Raw genomic sequence first — 22,993 nt, forward strand, 5'->3', positions numbered from 1 at the left:
TATTTTTGTGTGTCTTGTATTAGGTGTATCTTGTGAGCCAAGCTATTATCACTGAGATGATTGCATTGGTATAGGGTGTTCATTGAGTTGTAAGTGTTGTGTCACTCTAAGCTTTTAAGCGTGAGTGCTGTGTATCTTGATTAAAGCTGTTAAGCACAATCAAGAGTTGTTTGAAGTGTGACTTCATAATTGTCTTTAATTTTAATTAAAGGTTGTAATCACTGAGGTGATTGAGGGGGAGTGAGTAGGAACTCTGATCTTAGTGTAAGATTGAAATTGCATTGGGTAGGTATTAAGTGATAGGGTTAAACAGTTGGTTTAAGGTCTGAATTAATACTACTAATAGTGGATTTCCTCCCTGGCTTGGTAGCCCCCAGACGTAGGTCATGTTGGACCGAACTGGGTAAACAATTCCTTGTGTTATTTACTGCACTTACTTTTTAAGTTCTGCATAATTCTTGTCTGTGCAGAAGTGGATGTCATAGCAACCTGTGTGACATCGAAAGTCTGTTAACTAGAATTTCAGCCTTGGAAACCCTAATTCATCTGGGTATATTGTGTGACTTCCTCAGTAAGTCTCTTCATCATTTGAACAAATATTTCAAGGTATATTTCATATTATATCATCTTATACATATATTATCCTCCATGAGTTCCAAAGATCAAGAGAACTTCAAGTTTGCAAGTTGGTTCAAGGTGGTTGACCAGAGGAAGTCAACTGGTCAAAACTGGGGTTCCCTAGACCCTATCACCTACATTTTTTTCATATTAAAATTATTATAAGAGAAAAGTTACTCTTTATGACATTCCAAACAAATTTCATGTTGACATCAAATTACAGAATATTGGCCTTTGATGAGCATTCAATGTCATTACTTCTGTGTTTCTTGCCATAACCAATTTGTCTCCCTGAATAACTTCTTTCTAAAAATACTTTCTTTCCATTTGAAGAAATTCTTTCTGTTACTCTTTCTGAATTTGGAGAAACTTTATCAGAGTCTTTGTTATCTCGGAGTTTCTGTGTCAGAAGGAGATTGCGTTGAGGTTACATCAGAGCTTCTAAGAGTACTGGTCTTCTAGATCATCAGAACTAAGTCCAGTGGATGTTTAGAGCTTTTGGTTCTTTCTACTGTCTTGTTTTGCTCAAAATCAGAACTTCTAGAGCACACTTCTTCTTCAGATGCTTCTGATCTTCTAGAACTTTGTATCTGATCAGAGTTTATATCTGATAAGAAGATCAGATTCCTTTGTTGCTGTTCAGAGTCCTGCACACTTAGAGAATTTTCGTTAGGGTGCCATTTTTGGTTTCATCATTTGTTATCATCAAAATCTTGGAATTCTATTGTAGAACTAATTTTGTTCTTACAGGCCATCCAAGTTTCATGATCAATTTCAATATGTATTCTCCAACTTTGATTCCTTGATAAACTTCAAATTCAACTTGCAAGGGCATGTTCCAATAGGAAACATTATAGGTCATTTTGGGACATCATCATTGAACAAGCAGTTTTCATCAACTTCTAAAATGCATAACTCCTTAATTAAAAATCCAAATGAGGTCCAATTTGCGACCAAATTAAAGAGGATTGAAATATCTACAAATTTTATGAAGTAACATTTTCCATTTGAAACTCATAGCAAAAGTTATTCAAGGTTGAAGAAATGGATATTTGACTTGGTACTTAGAAAAATTTCAATTATATTTGATTACTCAAACTTCCACCTCAAAATTCATCATGATCCAAGCTTCAAATGGAAAACTGTTCAACATGGTAGTTGTTACCCTTGATGTCACCTTTCCAAAAATCCAAGATCACCTCATTTGGACAAGATTTGAATGACTTGCGCATGGTTACTCTTCATGGTTCCATTTGGATGAATCACATGATCATTTCTCAATTACAAATGTATGGCCTCATGTTAGACTTTAAGCATCATTCATGATCATTTGTGGATCTTTTCCAATCATCTTATGGGCCTATCACACGCCCATGCAAGCATGCACTAACCTTTCCAATTTTGGCCAATTTCTAAAGTGTGTGAAAAGCAATGCAAGAACTCTATAAATTCATAGCCTTGGTAATCATAATGAGGATCCTCTTGCCCAAGCTTTGACCTGCTTCTTCCCCAAACCCCATTGAAAGGATAAACTTTAGGATTTCATATGAAATCGAGCTTTAATTCCATTTTTGTTTTGGGATTGAAACTCCAAGGATCCAAGCCTTTTGATCATCTCTTTCATATCCTACAAGGAAGTAGAAGCAAGCCCAAGCCAGTTGAGATCCAAATTAAGCTTCATCACTACAAACAGAAGGTGAATTTTGTGAAACTTTCTCTCTTTGATTCTCTCTCAATTCTCCATCATTTTAAGTAATTTTTGGTTGGCTGAAGTCCTATTAATGTAGGCAACAAGATTGAATAACTTTGATGTCAAATCGAAGCAACTCATATCATGAGCCTCAATTTTTAAATCCATGTATCTTTCAATATACTTGGAATTGGAAGAAATAGAGGTCAGATTCGTGCTCCTAAGCATTTTTCCTTCAAAAACATGTCCTCACTTTTCATTTTCCATTTGATTGAGGGTGGACCAGTCTGGTGAGGTCCACCGGAGAAGATGACTAGAGCTAGGGCTCCGGTGGTGCGTTGGTAAAGTCTAAGCCATCTAATCTGATTCCCATGTTCTAATCTTGATCGTCCCTTTTAAATACCACGCGTGTGATGCATTGACCAGGGTCCATTGTGTTTCACATGCGCATGGCCATCAGATCTTCCACCTCAATTAATGAGGGAGATCTGATGGCCCTTGATTTTCCATATTTTCTATTTAATTGTTTTATCTTGTTTAATTCATAATAAGTCCATTTTTAATCCAAAAAAGATGGTACTTTCACCAAAAATCTTTATATATTTTTCTCTTCCATATTCTGAATTAAAATTATTTTTTGGATTAATTTTGGTATTTTTCATGAATTAAGTGTCTTTGTGTATATTTTTAATTGTTTAAAAATACTTCTAACTTTCTAAAAATTGTGCAATTTTTTGTCTAGGGTCCTTTGACCTTGTTTGACCTAGGACAAACCCCTTAGCCATTTATTTGGTGTTTTGAAGGGATTTTAGGTTTTGAGCAAATTAAAAAGTACTTTAATTCATTTTTAATGTGTTTTTTAATTGATTAAGTGTTTAAAAATATTGTTGAGCCATTTTTATGGTCTTATGATGTTTGACTTTCTGTTTAGGCCTTGATCATGGTTGATTTGACTTTTATTGGATCAAAACCATTGGATTTAGGGGATTGATGAAATGTAGATTTCATCTCCCAAAATGAATGGATGGTTTTGGTTTGATGAAATTCCTCTTATGATCAATTTGCGTTTCTATCTTCCTGATCGGAAAAGTAGCAAGTGTACTATTTTACCTGTTATAGTAATAAAGGGGAAATTCCCCGAATGTCGATCTCAAGGACTACAAGTTAATATTGAGTTCAATTCATCGTTCAATTAAATAGAAATTATAATTGGGGGTTTTAAATTCAAAATTATAAAAATAAAGGCAAAGGAAAATAATAATGAAAAATAATGGTTTGCAAGGTAAGAGGAACAATGCCAGGGAAGGTGTATGATTTATCCTTGTAACAACTCTGAGTCACTATTGCATCAACAAATATCAATTACTACCAGTTCTCAAGGGTATTTTCTCCCAAGTCCTTAATGAGAAAACCTTTAATCATTCTACCCTAATTTCTATGTCCATAGGCAATTAGGGTGACGTTAAGCTTTATTATATCAAGAATGCTCTGATTCATATAAGGTATCCCTAGTTCTAGGTGATATCTACTGCAGAGTAACCTTATGAAAATAAATTCAAGATGAAAAATAAACATTACAAGTAATTGGATGATGTGGATCTTCAATCGCTTCCACTCATGAAAACCTTCCGCTCTCCGAATTCCTTGATCTCTATAATCCTTGCTTGTCTGACAATACTATTTTCGCATCGTTCCAAGATGATCTTTTCTTTGGTAGAGGGTCCCCTAATATAGTGAAAATTCCTAAGCAAAAGGTGGAAAACTCTAAAACATCCTTACAACTCAAGCCCGATAATAAAAGCCCAAAAACAGGAAAATGATGGGCCTGAGATGACACGGCCCGTGTCAGCTGACACGTGTGGCCGTGTAAGCTTACTGCCAAGCCTGACACGCCCATGGAGATGCAACATGGCTAGGTGGTTGGCCTGACACAGGCCGTGTCAGCTAACACGGCCGGTTGTGTCAGGCTTTTGCCTTCACTCCTAGTTCTCCTTCTGCCTGACACGGCCCGTGTCAGGTGGCATGAGTGACCGTGTCAGGCCTCTTATATTGAATGTTTTTCATTCCTTTGCTTTCCAAAAGTTCGCACTGTCTTGCTTCGAGTTCCTCGGTTCTGCTACTTGGACCTGTAGGACAAAAACACAGACATCTCACGCATAAAATCACGAAAATATAAAATAAAAATGACAATTAATAGAAATGCTAAAATATCTTATAGGAATTAAAATTGACTTTAAAGGTACTAAAATGCTTGCACAATGTCTCAAAATAATTGGTTTCTTGTCGGACCAGTAATGAAAACTCAATGAAAATGGTGACTGATCACAACCCCAAACTTAGGTCATTGCTTTCGCTCAAGTAATGTTTTAGACGACACCATATGTCACTTCCTAAGATTTTCATTCTTATCCTGATACTGCTGAGATCTTTCCCTAACGCCTTCACTCTCCCTTTTATAGTTCCTGCTTTTCCTCGTGAGTTTTCCACCGTACTTCCACATCGAGGTACCGTTTCACCTGTCAGCTTATATCACACTCTCACCAAGTCTCTCGGGGTTAACGTGTTTTCACTCATAATTCAGAATATGCAATACCAACTCATAAGTTTGAATAGTTTCTCCTTTCATATCGCCTACACACAACACACACTTTTTGAGGTCTTTCAGGTTGTAACGGGGTTTGGGTTATGGTGTGGTAATTACAAACAGAACGAGAAATACGTGGTTTTTGGTTCAGAGTCAATGCCAATGTTATTTTCATTGTGTTTGTTAATTTTCCTTCTTTTCCTCTTTTTTTTTTCAATCGCTCGGGTTTTTCTTTGCTATTCTTGTTTTTTCAACAGAGTGCCCTTCCTTCGGCCAGTGCTTCTTTCGAACCATCGAGTATATTTTGTTTTCTCTATTTTTTTTGATGATCCTCTTTTTTTTTTCACACTCACCTTGGTTTTTGAAACTTACGGGGTTTACCCTAAACTTAAAATTTTAACACAACTTAATAATATCACCTTGACTCCGAACAGGGTAAGGAAGTGTATTGGTTGCGAGTTACATTTACGGGGTTAAACAAACAATGGATACAGGCTAAAATGGGGTTTACAAAGGATAAAATTACCTGGATGGCTAGAAAGGCTCAAGGCTATATTCAAACAACGTGCCTCAGTGTGTGTATATATGCAGTGACAATCCCAGAGAACCTACGCAAATTCAGAGTGATAAAGACATACATGAACATCGCTAATGATGATCAATGTGTTTGGATTTTTATGCACTCACCATGTTAGTTAAAGCTTGACTGCATCCACAGTACGTCTAGTATGGTGCGACTTCTTCCTTACTTCAGAATGCACAAGGCACTTATGTTGGTTAAGCTTTATACGTTGCGTCCGATCTTTTCTTCAGCAGTATCGACTTCTTGGAAAGATCCTTCACAACAAGCAATGGTAAGTGGAATGATCATTTCATTCACTCCCACTCGTGGTTATAACTAATTCTACAATAACACCACGGACTTGAAATACTACCAGCATATCATATCCTAAAAACAAACAAACCAATTGCAAAATAGTAATAATGTAAAATAACAAAATTCTTAGAAAAATTAACAAAATACTGAAAAAATAACATAAAACCTCCCCCATACTTGAACTAAAGATTGGCCCCAATGTTTGCGAACAAGGACGAAAGAGGTAACTCACAACACTCTACTGAGGAGGCGGGGGTGGAAAATGCAACATCAATTGCCGCATCATGAGGCCTATTTCATCCAAAATTGCCCCTTGTCAGGCCTGCTCGATGCCTTTCGTGTTTGCTCGGTCCTCAAGTCGCCGAGCTCGATTTGTACCCAGGTCCATTGGTCGGCAGGTCAGGAAGAGGATCCTGCTTCCTACTGGATAGGTTCCGGAGGCGGGGTTACAAACTGTTCATGAGGCTCCTCCTCTTCTGCTTTTGTTGCATCCGTATGGTCACCTGCAAAATGATCACCTGTAGCAAAATGCTCAGCATCGTAGCCTTCCTCAGTGTCGGGGTCATCACTAACATATAGCCAGTTTGCACAGTCAATAATAATATCTCTTCCCGGATCTAGAAGAGCCATAATAAACCGTTTATGAATGAGAACATAATAATAAGTGAGAGCAACGGAAATCATACCTTGCTGTATCAGAGTTGCCATGTCAATTTTGGTCTTTCCTGCTACCGGAGTGTCTTCAAGTAAAACCGCTTAATACCCGAAATGTTCTGCAATTTGGGTGATCATGCCTCCGACGGAGATGCCTCCGAAGTCCGGTCTGCCAACTCTTCCCATATAATCAGCTCCAAAGGCAAGCACATTGCTGGCCTTATTTTGCACCATCGAGTACATAAAAAACAACTCCCGCTGAGTTGCCACATCTGTCCTATCACCCCGTCCGAACAAGGTATATGCCAAACCCTTCTAGGCATAGCGAAAACACGGGTTCTGGATGCCAGGGGATTTAGCCCCCTTGGAAGTGTAATCCGTCCTCCCCGTGATGGCAATCCATAAGTCTTTTTGCGAAAACCCATATGGGACCGCCCCTGGTCTGTACAGCGGGAGTCACAGGATCCCTGGCAATTCTTCCACAGACAATTCATGATAATTATTGAACATGAAGAAACGTAAAGTCCCAAAATAGTATTGGTTGTGTCGATCCATCTCTTTTCGAGTTGGAATTCGAGCGTTCTTAAAAATTCGAGCGTGATGCGCTCATACGTTGACGCTTCAAGGCTCATAAATTCCAGCATCCCCAATACGTGGAACATCCTGTTCCCTTCAATTTTTAGCCCTAAATCATTCAAAGTTTGCTCACAGATATACCTGGTAGGTGTGAGCTTTCGTTTCCGGTGAACTTGATACCACTTTTCCTGTTCTGGATTGTCGAATAGAATGTTGTACAGATTCGGGTTCCGGCTGGGTCTCTTTCGTGACCTCCACATTTCAGCTAGTTGTTGCTTTCTTGTCAAAATCTTCCTCGGGGGCATTTTGGACCTGCAAAAAAACGAAATTTAGGATATGTGGAATTAGAAGATTCTGAAACTTTGGTTAGGACGAGGGCAAAAAATGGAGTAACAGTTGTGAAGGAGGTTTTTGCGATAGGGTAGTGGAACTGGTAGTTATGAAAGCTTTTAGTGGGAAGGTTTAATGGAGGTTGAAGAGGATTTTAGGGAAAAAGTGTGAGGAAGATGAAATTATGAGAGAGAAGGATAAATGAGTGGTTTAAAATCTGATTATTGGGAAGGGGGATAAGTGGGTAATGAGTGGTTAGTGGTTAATTAAGATGGTGGGTCCCATAAAATTTCAAATTTTTCAAAATTTTTTGAATTCCGTCTCCCTGACACGGCCGCCCGTGTCAGGCTACTGTCCCAAGAGACCGTTACAGACCTCCTGACACGGTTCATGTTAGCTGACACGGGCGACCGTGTCAGGCCACTATCACAACCCCAAAAAACTCATCCTTCACTACTCCTAACACGGGTCGTGTCAACTGACACGGGCGGCCGTGTCAAGCCACTATTTTACTCCTTTTTTCAATTTTTTCCAAGGTCCTGACACGGGCCGTGTCAACTGACACGGGTGCCCATGTCAGACTGCAAAATTGCCCGTTTTTTGGATCTTTCATTCCTTTTATCCTCAGGTATCGTCCTTCCGTTCAACACGACTTCTGTATTTATTGAAGTGCTTTTCCCCTTCTTTGTAGAGCACTTATGTAAACCTACAAAGCATACACACACTGATTAAATTTAAAATTGCATGGGTTGCCTCCCACGAAGTGCTTTGTTTAACGTCGCATGGCTCGACGATCCTTCCTCTTTTTAGGTAAGACGGACTTTCTCTATCAGACCACCCTCATGCCTTTGTAGGTATGGTTTAACTCTCTTCCCATTTACTTTAAACGTGTCCCCGTTTACTGGGTTTCTAAGCTTTATGGCTCTGTAAGACCCCAATTTTGTCCCTAAGATCCCTCATGGCATCATACCATTGCATTTGCATAGCCTTAAGGATCATAAGCATCTTGGTTCCCCTTGCCTTTGGGTGGGACTCCTTGTGAGTGGTTTGAGATCACCAAGCATGCTTGATTTGTATATCATTGCTTTTCTTATTTTGTTCACTAACCAAAAGCACAAAAATATGTCACTAACATTTCTTGTTTGTAGCCTGAGCAATCACAAGGTCAAGAGCTTCAAGGAGATCCTTTGTGCAAAGATATGGTCAAGAGAAGATGAATGAAAGCATGGTAATGGTTCCCAAAGCTCTCATCCATCAAATATGCCTCCCTAGCATCTCAATTCATCATTTTGATCAAAGAAAGTCAAAGGGTTTGAGGTTTGTGCCCCAAGGAAACCCTAATTCATTTGTGCACCATAATGCCTTGTTCTTGAAGCAACCTCAGACCATGATAAAATACAATCAAGGGAAGTTCTCTAACTCATAATTTCATGCCTAATTGAACTTATTTGAGTGCCCTCAATCATCAATTCATCAAGATATGAGTCATGGACTTGAGAAGTTGATCAGTCAATTCATCTGACTATTTTGAAATGCACTGAGACCTAACGTTTTATGTGTTGGTCAAATGGAGATGGTTCCAAAGGAAAAATTGTTCTTAAGGACAATATGAACAACTTTCATGTTCATCAAAAATTGATTTGAAGCTTGGAAGGCCATCTCCCATTCCAATACATTATAGGTCATTTTGACTAAAACCCTAATTTTGGGTCAACTTCCCAAGGACATAACTCATTCATTTTTTTATGATTTTAATGTGGGATAAAATGAATTGGAAAGCTTAAGATGTCTACTTCAAATGTTATGTTGAACAAAATTTCAAAATCTCAAAGGAAATACATGTGATAATGCAAGACATTATAGGTCCTTTTGGGTCAAAAGCATTAAAAGGCAAAAAAGTCCAACTTCAAGTGCCCATAACATCTTCATCAAAAATCCAAATGATGCAAAATTTAAGTCCATTTTGATTGTCTTGAAAATATATACAACTTTGATGTTGGAGGTGTTTCAATCAGAAGCTTGCATCATCAAAACAGAGGGGCTTAAAAATTGGCCAAATTTGGAAACCTTGCCTTGACATGTCATGCACCTTGCACTTTAAACTCAAATTTCATAAATTTCCACACTTCAAATGGATTCTTCCCAACATAACAATTGTTCCTTACATCAAGACCTTTCTAACCATTACTCACATGATCATGTTTGGATTTGGCAAATGGCACTTTCGAAGAAGGGAATATTTTGGTGCATTTATGGAAATTTGATTCAAACTCATTGCACATTCCAATTACCTCATATCTACACGTCCACTTCAGATCAAATTGACTTCAGCTTGCCATTCCAATAAGATTTGGGCCCTCCATGCGCCTGTACAGGCCCATGCATGGAGGCCCTCTTCATGCATGCACACGAGAATTCACCTTGTTTGCCTTGCCATTTGCTATAAATAAGTGTGCTCAGCTCCACTATTCGACACCCTGATTCAACCTGAAATGCTACAGAATTCTCTCCATAGCCATCACTAAAGGAATTTCAATTTTCTTCTAAAAAATTCAGATATGAATTTCAACTTCCTTGGTTGATTTTCAGACCTATAATTCCTCAGCCTTTCTTCCTCTTCATCACTAGATCTCATTGCAAGCCTTGGTTGTGAAGAATCGTGCTCTCCATACCTGCATTCCAAAGGTGGATAACAGAACTTTTTTCTCTTCGAAACTCTTTGATCCTTGCTTATTTCTTGAGATCCTTGGTCTGGCTGAAGTCCTCTCAATAGAGGCATTTGATTTGTGCTTCCAATTTTGCAAAAACATGAAGTTCATGATGAACACCATCATACTTTCAGCTCTGATTTCTCCATTTATAGGGATCTAGAGTGGAAGTGCATGGTATAGGAGTGATGTACATCACTTCCTCTTTCGATTGATGTATAGATCACTCCATTTGGTTGAGTTTGCCATGTCTGCAATTCTCACCGGAACTGGAGGTCTCACCGGAGAAGACGGTGGCTCCGGTGGCCGTCCCAACTCCAGATCCAATCACAGCCGTGCATTTCCATTTCCAGATTCGATCTGATCCGTTCAATGTTATGACCTAATTAATGGCTCCATGTGGTTGCATTGACTGTGGACTACACTAGGCGCGCGCTTGTGGATCCTTGGATCTGCCAGCTCAATTAATGAGCTCAGATCCAAGGGCTCGTGTTTTTTCCCTTTTTTTAATTCTGATTTTATTTTCTATTTCATTTTTAATTACATTTCATTTTCTAAAATCCATATCTCTTTTATTTTTAATCAAAAAATTATGGGACCAATTGCATTAGTCTCCAAATAATTTCTAGTTTCTATTTCTGATTTTTAATATTTTTTATTTTGTCATTTGCTTTTTTTTGTGAATTTTCTCTTTTCTGGTTATTTTTAATTCATTTTAAATAGTTTTTGATGTTAAAAAAATACAAAAATATTTTCCTAACCTATTCGAATGATGATGGATCTATGAAAAATATTCTCATCAATTTTTAAATTGATTTGAGATTTATTTGAGATTTTAGGTCAATTAGGTTATTTTTATTCATTTTTAATTGATTAAAAATAGTTTCTGACTTTTAAAAATGCTGAAATTTTTTGTTAAACTTTGTTTGACCTTGTTGAACTTGGGATAAATTACTTGGACCTTTAAAGGTTGATTGGAAGTGATTTTGAAGTTTGACCTTTCTTTTATTTTTAATTCAAGTTTAATATTAAATATTAAAAAATGCCAAAAATATTTTGTTCATTTCTTGACTTCCAATCTTCATCTCACTTCTGTTTTTGATTGTTTGACCTTGACTTTCAATGTCATTGGTCAACATATGAGGATTGGTACATGTTGCTTCATTTAATGCACTTTAATTTTGCCATTTCCATTTCTCTTATTCCTCTCCTTCTCCTTCTTCTTCTTCTTATTTTCTTTTTGATCAATGAGTTGAAGGTTGATAAGTTAGCATTGACTAGGGAGACTTAATCTTCCTTGATTCAAATCTAATTCATCTTGATCAATTGATTAAGTGAATGGCTTTGCATTAAGGATAGGTTGTTTCCTAAATCATGCAAAAGGCTTAAACCAATACAAGATCATTTCTCTTTTTCTCTTTTTGGCATGGCAAGTTGTTGGAACTTGGTTCACTAATCAAGACTTCTAACTTGTGTTGTTGCCTACATTATTATTGACCGGCCTCAGATAGTTGTGACTTCTACATAAGTCCAATTACGATTGCTTAACATAGCGCTAAATTTGCCTTATGGCACACTAACTACTAACACTAACTATTGACAATTAACATTTACCTTTTACTCTTTACTTTTATGCAATTTACTATTCTTGCACATATTATCCTTTTGCTTTTCTCTTTGCTCACTTGAGCACATGTTTATGTTAATGCCATTTGCCTTTTGCTCACTTGAACACATAATTGTGTATATACTATTGTGCTTGTGTTTTGTTTTGATTGTTGTGAACCAAATGCAAATAAATGGACTTAGTCTCTAGGACCTTCCCTATGCAAAGAATGGAGAATTGGACTTAGATCTTAGGACTTTCCTTGTGCAAAATTGGAGTAAATGGACCTTAATGATGAAGATGGAAGGGGGACCATATCTCTAAACTTACTCTTGTCCATTCTTGTTTTACTTCATGGAACTTTTGATGTGTGTGCTTTTGTGCTAGGGAATTCAATGAGAGCTCAAATTGGAGAAACCATTGCCATGTTCATCCAAAGTGAAAGATACAAGACACATTGAGGATCTCTTAGGAGAGTTGTTTGATTGCTTATGCTTTTTGTGATTGCCTATTCCAAAGGATGAGAGCTACTTGGATCATCAGTATGATCTCAAGAGAGGGACTCCATTGTGGTTTCGTTTCTTCATCCTTCCTCTTTTTGCTTTGCTTAGGACTTAGCCATTCTTCTTCTTCTCTCCACTCTAACCCAAGCCAAAACTTTTTGTGCAAACATTTAACCTTTGTTTTCAACTATTAGAAACCTAAGCCTTATGCTTTTGATTTTCAAACTTTCCTTTCATAACACTTATTTTGAATTGAACCTTTAAATCAACTTTGACCACTTTTGTATATACTTCTAATTGGTAAATATAACCCATTCAAATGTCTTTTTTGTGGTTCCAATGGCCACTTTCTTAATCAAAAATCTTTCATAACCTTTAGCTATTAGGTTTGAGTTATCCTTGTGGTAGATGTAATACTCACCTATATCCTTAGTGATGGACAATGAGTCTTCCATGCTTATTATAGGGTTAACCCCTCACTAGCATGTTGAAGCTATCCTCACATGGTGGATTTGTGGTTTTAGATTGAGTTTTCTCCCTTAGATAACAAAAGACCTTAAGGCTTTTGGACCAATCAATTCACCAACTCATTTTGAGATTTTTACCCCGAACTACGAGGTTTTGATCCTAATCTTTTTAAGATGGTACGTAGGCAATGGGTTTATCCATCCAAACATAAAATGTAAATAAACTTGTATATTCTTTTCTCATCTCTTCAATCATGTTTGCACAAACAAATTTTTCACAAAAACAACAACCTTTACAACAAGTGTGAAAAGGGCTCCCTAGGAGTACCTAGGATGTTTTTGGTGCCTAACACCTTCCCATTGCATAACCAACCCCCTTACCCAGATCTTTGTTCTCTTTTACTAGTTTTTGTTAAAACTATTAGGTTTTTGTTTGCTTTCTAACCATTCCTTTGGATAAATAGAAGTGCGGTGGCGACTCGACTTGTATGATTTACCTTGGATTTAGTCAATATCTCTAATGGTAACGAATACCCCGCTACAGAAAAATGGCGACTCTGCTGGGGAAATTTGTCTAGTGGGTTTTGCCAACTTTTCATGCTTGTTGTATTGTATTGTTTTGTGACATATTTTTGTGCAATTTGGGATTACTGTATTATATGTAATGATTGAATTGCTTGATATTAATTCCTTGTATGCTTGGTGATCTTTGTGAGATGAGTTCTATACCCGAACTCGAGTGCACTTAGGATAGGAGAATGGCGTAGTCTTGTTGACTTGTGTTGAGTTATTCCTTAGCAAGTTGACTTGCAAGTCCATTCACTTGGTGGAGGTCATGTTGGGATCAATAATGTCACACAAGTAAGTTGTGGTTAGACATTACTCTTTCCAATATAGACCTTAGAAGCCAAGGACCTTAGGATACCAAGCCCATCTTGGCCTATTCTTAGGATGTAGTGCGAAAGTCGTTCAAGTGTAAGATTTGATACGATTGTTACGCGATACTACACTCATAAGAGTCTCTCTTGAGAATATTTTTGGAACACGAGTAGTCGTTTCTCTGATAATATCCGAAAGATGGGATGATGACTATGGGAACCTCTTATAGAACATGTTTGGCAGGTTTAAACCCTAGTACATTCCCTTTGGGTGGTTCTTAACCAAGACTCCATGCTCGTGACTTGCAACAAGCCCTTGATTCATGGTTGATCCGTTCATATATCCTTAATATCAATGGAACTTGGGTGTTGATAAGGTGTAAACCATAATACACCAAAATGGATGATTGATATTAAGGATAATATGATCCATCCCATGACCTTTGTTTGGTGTGCTTTGCTTGATCCTTGAGTGTGATTGTTGCATTCATGCATTCATGCACTCATTTGCATCCATATCATAAATAATAAAGAAAAACTTCAAGGAACTTAAGGGGGTTTATTTGCAAAATTTTCAGACATGGAAAGACAAAGAAGAAATACAAAGAAGTACAGTTTCAGACAACCAGATTTGAAAGAGTTAAGGAATTTGACATCTTATGTACTAGATCCCTTGGGTTTCAAGGCTCGTTTTGGGAAACTTCTTCCTCTTCTGACTACTCATGTGGATGAAGGGTTGATGAGCGTATTGGTGCAGTTTTATGATCCCCTGTACCGCTGTTTCACGTTTCTAGATTTCCAGCTTTTGCCTACGCTTGAGGAGTATGCTTACCTTGTGGGTATACCTATTCTAGATCAATTGTCGTTCAGTGGCTTAGAGAGTGTTCCTACTTCTCAAGAGATAGCAGACATGTTGCACATAGATGAATCTCTGGTCGATGCTCATATGACTATCAAAGGTGGAATTCAAGGTCTCCCTTCTGAGTTCCTCATTGCTCAAGCTACTGTGTATGGGAAGGCCATGAGTGAGGATGCCTTTGAGGCCATATTTGTACTTCTCATCTATGGATTAGTATTGTTCCCCAACATCGACAAGTTTGTGGATGTGAACGCTATTAGGATTTTCTCTACTCTTAATCCCGTTCCTACTCTGTTGGGTGATACCTATTTCTCTTTGCATATGAGGAATGCAAAGGGTGGCGGTGCCATTGTGTGTTGTTTGCCTCTGTTGTATAAGTGGCTTATTTCTCACTTACCGCAGACGGTCTCCTTCAAGGAGAACAAGGGATGTCTACGGTGGTCCACGAGACTCATGTCTCTCACTAATGATGATATCTCTTGGTACAACCATGTGTATGATGGTGTGCAGATTATTGACTCTTGTGGTCAATTCTCCAATGTACCTCTTCTTGGTACATGTGGTGGGATTAATTACAACCCTGTTTTAGCACGTCGTCAGCTTGGGTTCCCCCTAAAGGATAAACCTAATAACATTTTGTTAGAGGGTGTATTCTTTCAGGAGGGTAAAGATCCCCAAAACTTGAAGGGAAGAATGGTCCGCGCTTGGCGCAAGGTTCATAAGAAAGGAAGGAAAGAGTTGGGTCCTAAGAATTGTGTTGCTATGGAGCCTTACATTGCTTGGGTTAGGAAGAGAGTGTCTGAGTATCTCATGCCCTACGAGTATCCGAGACCTACACCTTTGGTTATGGTTGGGCCTTCAACCCTCCCTACCCAAGGAGTAGAGGAGTTGAGAGACGAAGACCGATCACGTGCTTGGATCCATGAAAGGGAAGAGTTGCTTCAGCAGATCAAGGAGAAGGATGCTTTGATAGAGTTCCTCGAACATCGGGTTATTGATGATCCTGATGATGCATGGACTTCTCTACTTCCTCAGTCTTCCAAGTTTTGGAAAAGGAAGTATGATCGACTCTCCAAGGAGAAGGCAGATATGGAGGCAGCCTACGAGAGGGAGGTGAAGAGGCTTCGTGCATCCTATCTCCCTGTGTCCCGAGCTTTAGATGATTGTTTCTAGGGATCCATATGATGATTATTTTCCTTTTCTCTTGTATATGATTGACAATGTTGTACTTCTTTTCCCTGATATTATTTGATGAGATATTCCCATATGTGATAAATGCTTAATATTTCCAAAAATTTGCAAATAGAACCCTAAAAGTTCCTTCGAAAAAAAAACAAATCATATGCACGAGCATTGCATGCATCATGTGCATAAGCAGGTTTTGTTCCCGGCTTCTTGTCCTGTGGTCTAACTCTGTGTTCTTCATTTATTCCAAAGACAAGCTGACTCACCGGTACTACACCAGAGCCAACATTTCAAGATTGATGGATCATCTAGAGCAAGGGAACCGCGAGCTGAGAGAGGAAGTGGCCAGATTGAGTGCCTTGATGGAGTCATTCATGGCTGCCCAGAGCCAGTCTTCTCCAACACCTTCAACTCCTCCCCAGAGGACAGTCATCTCTGAGATTGTCTCCTCGACTGTGCCTGCAACCAGTGCACACTTTGCTCCAGCGGCCATGCCAACCGGGTTCCCGTGGGGGATGCCTCCCAACTTCATGCCCGAGGGTCCTGCTCCCACCTTTGCTTCTATGCCGGCATCTAGCCCGGTCCTTGGTGTTCCTCCTCCTGTCGTGCATACTATGCCCAGGGTAGATGACACCATCTATCATTCTGAGCCATCTGAAGGCCCAAATGTCTATGAGAAGATGGACGCTATGAACGATCAATTTCTTGAGCTTCGCAAGGAATTGAAAACTCTCAGAGGAAAGGATCTTTTCGGCAAGTCTGCTGCCGATCTCTGCTTGGTTCCCAACGTAAAGATTCCTGTGAAATTCAAGGTCCCTGACTTTGAGAAGTACAAGGGAAATACTTGTCCTCTCAGCCACCTGGTCATGTACGCCAGGAAGATGTCAACTCAAACCGATAATGACCAATTGCTCATCCACTACTTTCAGGACAGTCTGTCCGGTGCCGCCCTGCGTTGGTACATGGGTTTAGACAATGCGAACATCCGATCCTTCAACGATCTTGGCGAGGGTTTCGTCAAGCAATACAAGTACAACATGGATATGGCTCCCGATAGGGATCAATTGAGGGCCATGTCCCAGAAGGACAAGGAAATGTTTAAAGAGTACGCCCAGTGGTGGCGAGAGGTGGCAGCACAGATCGTGCCTCCGCTAGAAGAGAAAGAGATGACTAAGATCTTTTTGAAGACCTTAAATTCTTTTTATTATGAGCGGATGATTGCTAGCGCTCCTTCTGACTTCACCGAGATGGTGAATATGGGGATGCGTCTAGAAGAAGGGGTTAGAGAAGGACGTCTAACCAGAGAAGAAGGCTCTTCGGCCAAACGATATGGGGCGTTTGTGAAGAAGAAAGATGGAGAAACACATGTTGTGACCTCCCATGTGAAACCAAGAAGACCGTCTGTGAGGAGGAAGACCGTGCGTCCCGTCAGTAATCAGCACCAGGTGGCTTATATAACACCTGTTTTCAGAGATAACCAGTAGTACCAGCCACATAACAACAATCAACAACCACATCCGCAATATCAACATCAGCAGCACCGACCGCAGCAGCAGGCCTACCAGCCTCGAAACAGTAATCAAACCAGCACGAGTTACGAGAGGAAAAAGGTCAGCTTCGATCCTATTCCAATGACGTATGCAGAGTTATATCCCTCTTTGATAGAGAGGAAGTTGATTACTCCGAGAGACCCACCGGCTATACCTGCTAACCCCCAGTGGTGGTATAAGCCTGAATTACACTATGTTCACCATTCTGGTGCTCCCGGCCATGACGTGGAGAATTGTTACCCTTTGAAGACCAAGGTTCAAGACCTTGTGAGGTGTGGCATTCTGTGTTTTGAGGACGTAGGTTCTAACGTAAAGAAGAACCCATTGCCCGAGCATGGGAAATCTGTTAACATGGTCCAGGGCTGCGCTGGAAAATACAAAGTCAAATATGTCAGCCATATTCGACAATCTCTGGTTGAAATGCATCGTTTGCTGTGTGAGTATAGTCAATACGAGCATGACCACGATAGATGCCGAGTTTTTTCTGTCAATCAAAGAGGTTGTCGCCAGGTGCGCAAAGATGTTCAGGAAATGCTGGATGAAAGAGTTATTGAGATCTTTCAAAACAGAAATATTGACGAGGATGAGCCCGAAGTCAATGTGATTTCTCCAGTGTTCCGGATCCCCGAGCCTGTTATCATCAAGTATGACGGTAGCAAGCAGAAGGTTTCTCCTGCCCTGACCATCAAGCCGGCCGGACCAGTACCTTACTCCTCTAAGAAAGCGATTCCCTATCGCTATAACGATGTCGCTGTAGAAAATGGGAAAGAGGTGTCCTTGCCATCTTCCTCTGTTGTTAACATTGCAGATGTTAGTGGTTTGACCCATAGTGGTCGTGTATTTTCAGCACCTCCAAGGCACCAAGCTAGTACTGATTCTGTTGAACGCCCGATGAGGAATACAGTGAGCACTCCGAATCTGGCACCTGTTGTTAAGCCCTCCTATACATTGGGAACTCCTGCTTCTGTTGGCCCTAGCGGCAATGAGAAAGAAGACTGTGATGAGATGTTAAGGCTCATCAAGAGAAGCGAGTACAATGTTGTAGACCAGCTTCTACAAACGCCATCCAAAATATCGGTGTTTTCCTTGCTGTTGAATTTAGAACCACACCGAGAGGCTCTGTAGAAGGATTTAGGTGTGGCATATGTAGATCATGATGTCACTATAGAATAATTCGATAGCATTGTTGCAAACATTACCACTTGTAACAACCTGAGTTTCTGTGACTCTGATCTCCCCGAGGAGGGAAGAGACCACAACTTGGCATTACATATATCTATGAACTTCAAAGACGACGCCATGTCCAATGTGCTGGTGGACACTGGGTCATCACTGAACGTATTGCCAAAATCCACTCTCTCAAAACTGTCCTATCAAGGGCCTCCCATGAGGCAGAGTGGAGTAGTTGTGAAGGCTTTCGATGGGTCTCGCAAAACGGTGATTGGGGAGGTTAATCTCCCAATCAAGATCGGACCAAGTGATTTCCAGATTACCTTCCAGGTTATGGACATTCACCCATCGTATAGTTGTCTCTTAGGCAGACCATGGATTCACGAGGCGGGCGCCGTGACATCCACCCTACACCAAAAACTGAAATTCGTGAAGAATAAGAAACTGGTAGTGGTAGGGGGAGAAAAGGCTCTCCTGGTTAGCCATTTGTCTTCTTTCTCATACATAGATGCTGAGGATGAAGTTGGAACTCCTTTCTAAGCTTTGTCTATTGCTGAGCCTATTGAGAAGAGAACTCCTTCATTTGCTTCCTATAAAGATGCAGAGTTGGCCATTGAGTGTGGTGCAACTGCTGGTTTAGGGAAAATGATTGAGCTAGAAGACAACAAGGCTCAGGCTGGCATAGGTTATTCGTCTGGGGTTTTCAACACGCAAGGGCTGTTCAAGAGTGGAGGGTTCATCCACACCAGTCAAGGCGAGGAAGCTGCTGCCATTCTGGAAGAGGACGAAGAGGATTCTGGCAACTTCGTCATCCATGGGGGAATCTGCAATAATTAGGTCGCTGTGGATATTCCGACAGTTATCCATAAGTCAAAGTAATGTTCATTGTGTTTAAAAACCCTCCTCCCATGCCAAAAGGAGGAGTGATGACATTGTTGGCGCATTAATACAATGATATTTTCATTCAATAAATTCATGTTAAATGTTTGTTTTTCCAATTATTTTCCCTTTTTGCTTTTTGCATGAAATTGGTGATCACATAAAACCTTAAAAATAGAATAAAATCAATCTTTTCATCTGCATAATGATTGCCTTGTTTGAATTCTAAAGCTTTTCATATCCAAAATCATTATGCAGGTTAATCAAACCCATTGAACATAATGATCAAACACCATCTCCCAATTTTGAGTTCCCTGTATTTGAAGCGGAAGAGGATGATGTTGAAGAGATTCCTGATGAGATCACCCGTTTACTTGAGTATGAAGCGAAGATCATTCAGCCGTATCTTGAGAATCTAGAAACAGTCAACTTGGGGTCTGAGGATTGTGTGCGAGTTGTGAAGATTGGGGAACTCCTGGAAGAGTCTGTTAAGAAGGGGTTGATTGAGTTGCTACGAGAATATGTTGACGTCTTTGCATGGTCATATGAAGACAAGCCTGGTCTAGATACTGATATTGTGCAACATTTCCTACCTTTAAAGCCTGAGTGCGTGCCTGTGAAGCAGAAACTCAGAAGAACTCATCCTGATATGGCAGTGAAGATCAAAGAGGAAGTTCAGAAGCAAATCCATGCGGGGTTTCTGGTGACTTCTATATATCCTCAATAGGTGGCCAATATTGTGCCCGTGCCTAAGAAAGATGGAAAAGTTCGGATGTGTGTGGACTATAGAGACTTGAATAAAGCTAGTCCGAAAGATGATTTCCCTCTACCACATATTGATATGTTGGTAGACAATACAACTAAATTCAAAGTCTTCTCGTTTATGGATGGATTTTCTGGATATAATCAGATTAAAATGGCACCCGAGGATATGGAGAAGACAACATTCATCACACCTTGGGGAACATTCTGTTATCGAGTGATGCCCTTCGGTTTGAAGAATGCCGGAGCCACGTATCAACGAGCTATGACGACCTTGTTCCATGATATGATGCACAAGGAGATCGAGGTATATGTTGATGATATGATTGCCAAGTCAAGAACGGAAGTTGAACATGTAGAGCACTTGTTGAAGCTTTTTCAGCGTTTGAGGAAGTACAAGCTTCGTCTGAATCCCAACAAGTGTACATTTGGAGTCCGTTCCGGCAAGTTGTTAGGCTTTATCGTCAATGAAAGAGGTATTGAGGTTGATCCTGCAAAGGTCAAAGCAATACAAGAGATGCCTGCGCTCAAAACTGAGAAACAAGTCCGAGGTTTTCTTGGCCGCTTGAATTATATTTCTAGATTCATATCCCACATGACTGCCACATGTGCGCCGATATTCAAGCTCCTCCGGAAAGATCAATCCCATGATTGGACCGAGGATTGCCAGAAAGATTTTGACAGTATTAAGGAGTATCTGTCCGAACCTCCAATCCTGTCCCCGCCTGTGGAAGGAAGACCATTGATTATGTATCTGACTGTTCTTGAAGACTCAATGGGTTGTGTCCTTGGTCAGCAAGACGAATCAGGAAAGAAAGAGTATGCTATTTACTATTTGAGCAAGAAGTTCACTGATTGTGAGTCTCCATATTCAATGCTTGAGAAGACATGCTGTGCTTTGGCTTGGGCTGCTAAGCGCTTACGCCAGTATATAATAAATCATACGACTTGGTTGATATCCAGAATGGATCCAATTAAGTATATCTTCGAGAAGCCTGCTTTAACAGGGAGAATTGCATGTTGGCAAATGTTGTTATCTGAGTATGATATTGAGTATCGAGCTCAGAAGGCTATTAAAGGTAGTATCTTGGCTGACCACTTGGCACATCAGCCGATCGAGGATTATCAGTCAGTTCAGTATGATTTCCCAGATGAGGAGATTCTGTATTTGAAAATGAAAGAATGTGATGAGCCTACACTCGATGAAGGGCCAGAGCCTGGTTCCAGATGGAGTATGGTGTTTGATGGCGCTGCAAACCAGTATGGAAATGGTATTGGGGCAGTGATTATTACTCCTCAGGGCACACATATTCCTTTTACAGCAAGGCTAACTTTCAAATGCACGAATAATGTGGCTGAGTATGAGGCCTGTATTATGGGTTTGGAGGAATGCATTGATCTAAGGATCAAGTATCTTGATGTTTATGGTGATTCAGCCCTCGTTGTCAATCAGATTAAGGGTGAATGGGAAACAAATCAGCCTGGTCTCATTCCATATAGGGATTATGTGAGGAGGATTTCAACGTTCTTTACTGAGGTTAACTTCCATCATATTCCTCGAGATGAGAATCGGATGGCAGATGCTCTTGCTACACTTGCTTCGATGATTGTGGTTAAACTTTGGAATGAAGTTCCCAATATCACTGTGATGCGCTTGGACAGACCAACTCATATATTTGCAGTTGAAGAGGTGAAAGATGATAAGCCATGGTATCATGATATCAAGTGCTTCCTTCAGAACCAGGTTTATCCGCCTGGGGCATCTGTAAAAGATAGGAAGACTTTGAGGAGATTATCAGACAGTTTCTACCTCAATGGCGATGTTCTTTATAAGAGAAATTTTGACATGGTGCTGCTCAAATGCGTGGATAGACACGAAGAAGACCTGTTAATGACTGAAGTCCATGAGGGTTCATTTGGTACTCACTCCAATGGACATGCCATGGCTAGAAAGATATTGAGATCAGGCTACTATTGGCTGACAATGGAGTCTGATTGCTGCGAATATGTGAAGAAATGCCATAAGTGTCAGATTTATGCGGATAAGATCCATATTCCCCCTACACTTTTGAATGTGATCTCATCACCTTGGCCTTTCTCCATGTGGGGAATTGACATGATTGGCATGATAGAGCCGAAAGCGTCTAATGGACACAGATTTATTCTCGTAGCAATTGATTACTTCACCAAGTGGGTTGAAGCGGCATCGTATGTGTAAGACCCCAATTTTATCCCTAAGATCCCTCATGGCATCATATCATAACATTGCATTGCCTCAAGGATCATTGGACACCTTGCTACCTTCCCTGTGGGTGGGTTGTCTTTTGAGAGTGTTTCTTGATTACCAAGCATTCCTTGCATTTGTATATCATTGCTTTTCTTTTTATCACTAACCAAAAGTACAAAAATATGTCATCTAACCTCTGTCTTGCAGATGAAGCAATAACAGGTCAAGGCAATTAAAGGCATTCATTGAGCAATAGATGGTGGTCATTCTTGAGATTTGAACCCCACAATCATTATCAAGAGTTCATATGAGCTATGATGTCATTTTGAAGCAAAATCCCAAGTGGTAGAGGCTTGAATTTCATCAGAACATTGTCAAGTCATCTGAAGACCTAGAAAAGTCAACTGCAAAGTCAACTGTGGATTTGGAGGTGGGAAGTGATTAGAAATACTTCATTCATGTTCAAACAAGTCTCATTTGACATTTCAAACACTCACATTGAAGAATTTGAGGTCTAGTCAAGACTTTCCCAAAATAGCAAGTGACCTATAATTTGAAATTTCCAAAAATGGAAAGGTTTTGGACCAACTTCAACTCAATATTAAATCATCAATATAGCTTCAAATTAAATTTTGTTGAACATGGAAGTTGAAGATCTTTCTCTGCCATTTCCAAAAAGTCCAAGATCATGAATTTCTAATGTGTGGTTGAGGAGATATGATCCAATCCTGGCAAAGTGTGCTTGAAAATTCAAATGGGCATAACTTTTCAACCAAAGCTCCAAAATGAGTGGTTCTTTTTGCATTTTGATCATCATTACATGAACTTTCCAAAACATCCATTACATGGCTTGAATTCCTCTTGCATGAT

At 39.8% G+C, this 22,993-nt stretch overlaps 1 protein-coding gene across 1 annotated transcript in view; it reads right to left on the reverse strand.

The window, feature by feature from the left end:
* Positions 1 to 7,260: 7,260 nt before the first annotated feature.
* LOC127103498 (uncharacterized) overlaps positions 7,261 to 22,993 on the reverse strand; it is a 52,550-nt gene continuing 36,817 nt past the window's right edge. Inside the window, exon 2 of the mRNA XM_051040750.1 lies at positions 7,261 to 7,311. Coding sequence (XP_050896707.1) covers positions 7,261 to 7,311 — 51 coding nt within the window. The remainder of the gene's footprint in view (positions 7,312 to 22,993) is intronic.

The sequence above is a fragment of the Lathyrus oleraceus genome, chromosome 7 (genome assembly GCF_024323335.1).
Source record: "Lathyrus oleraceus cultivar Zhongwan6 chromosome 7, CAAS_Psat_ZW6_1.0, whole genome shotgun sequence".
NCBI lineage: Eukaryota > Viridiplantae > Streptophyta > Magnoliopsida > Fabales > Fabaceae > Lathyrus > Lathyrus oleraceus.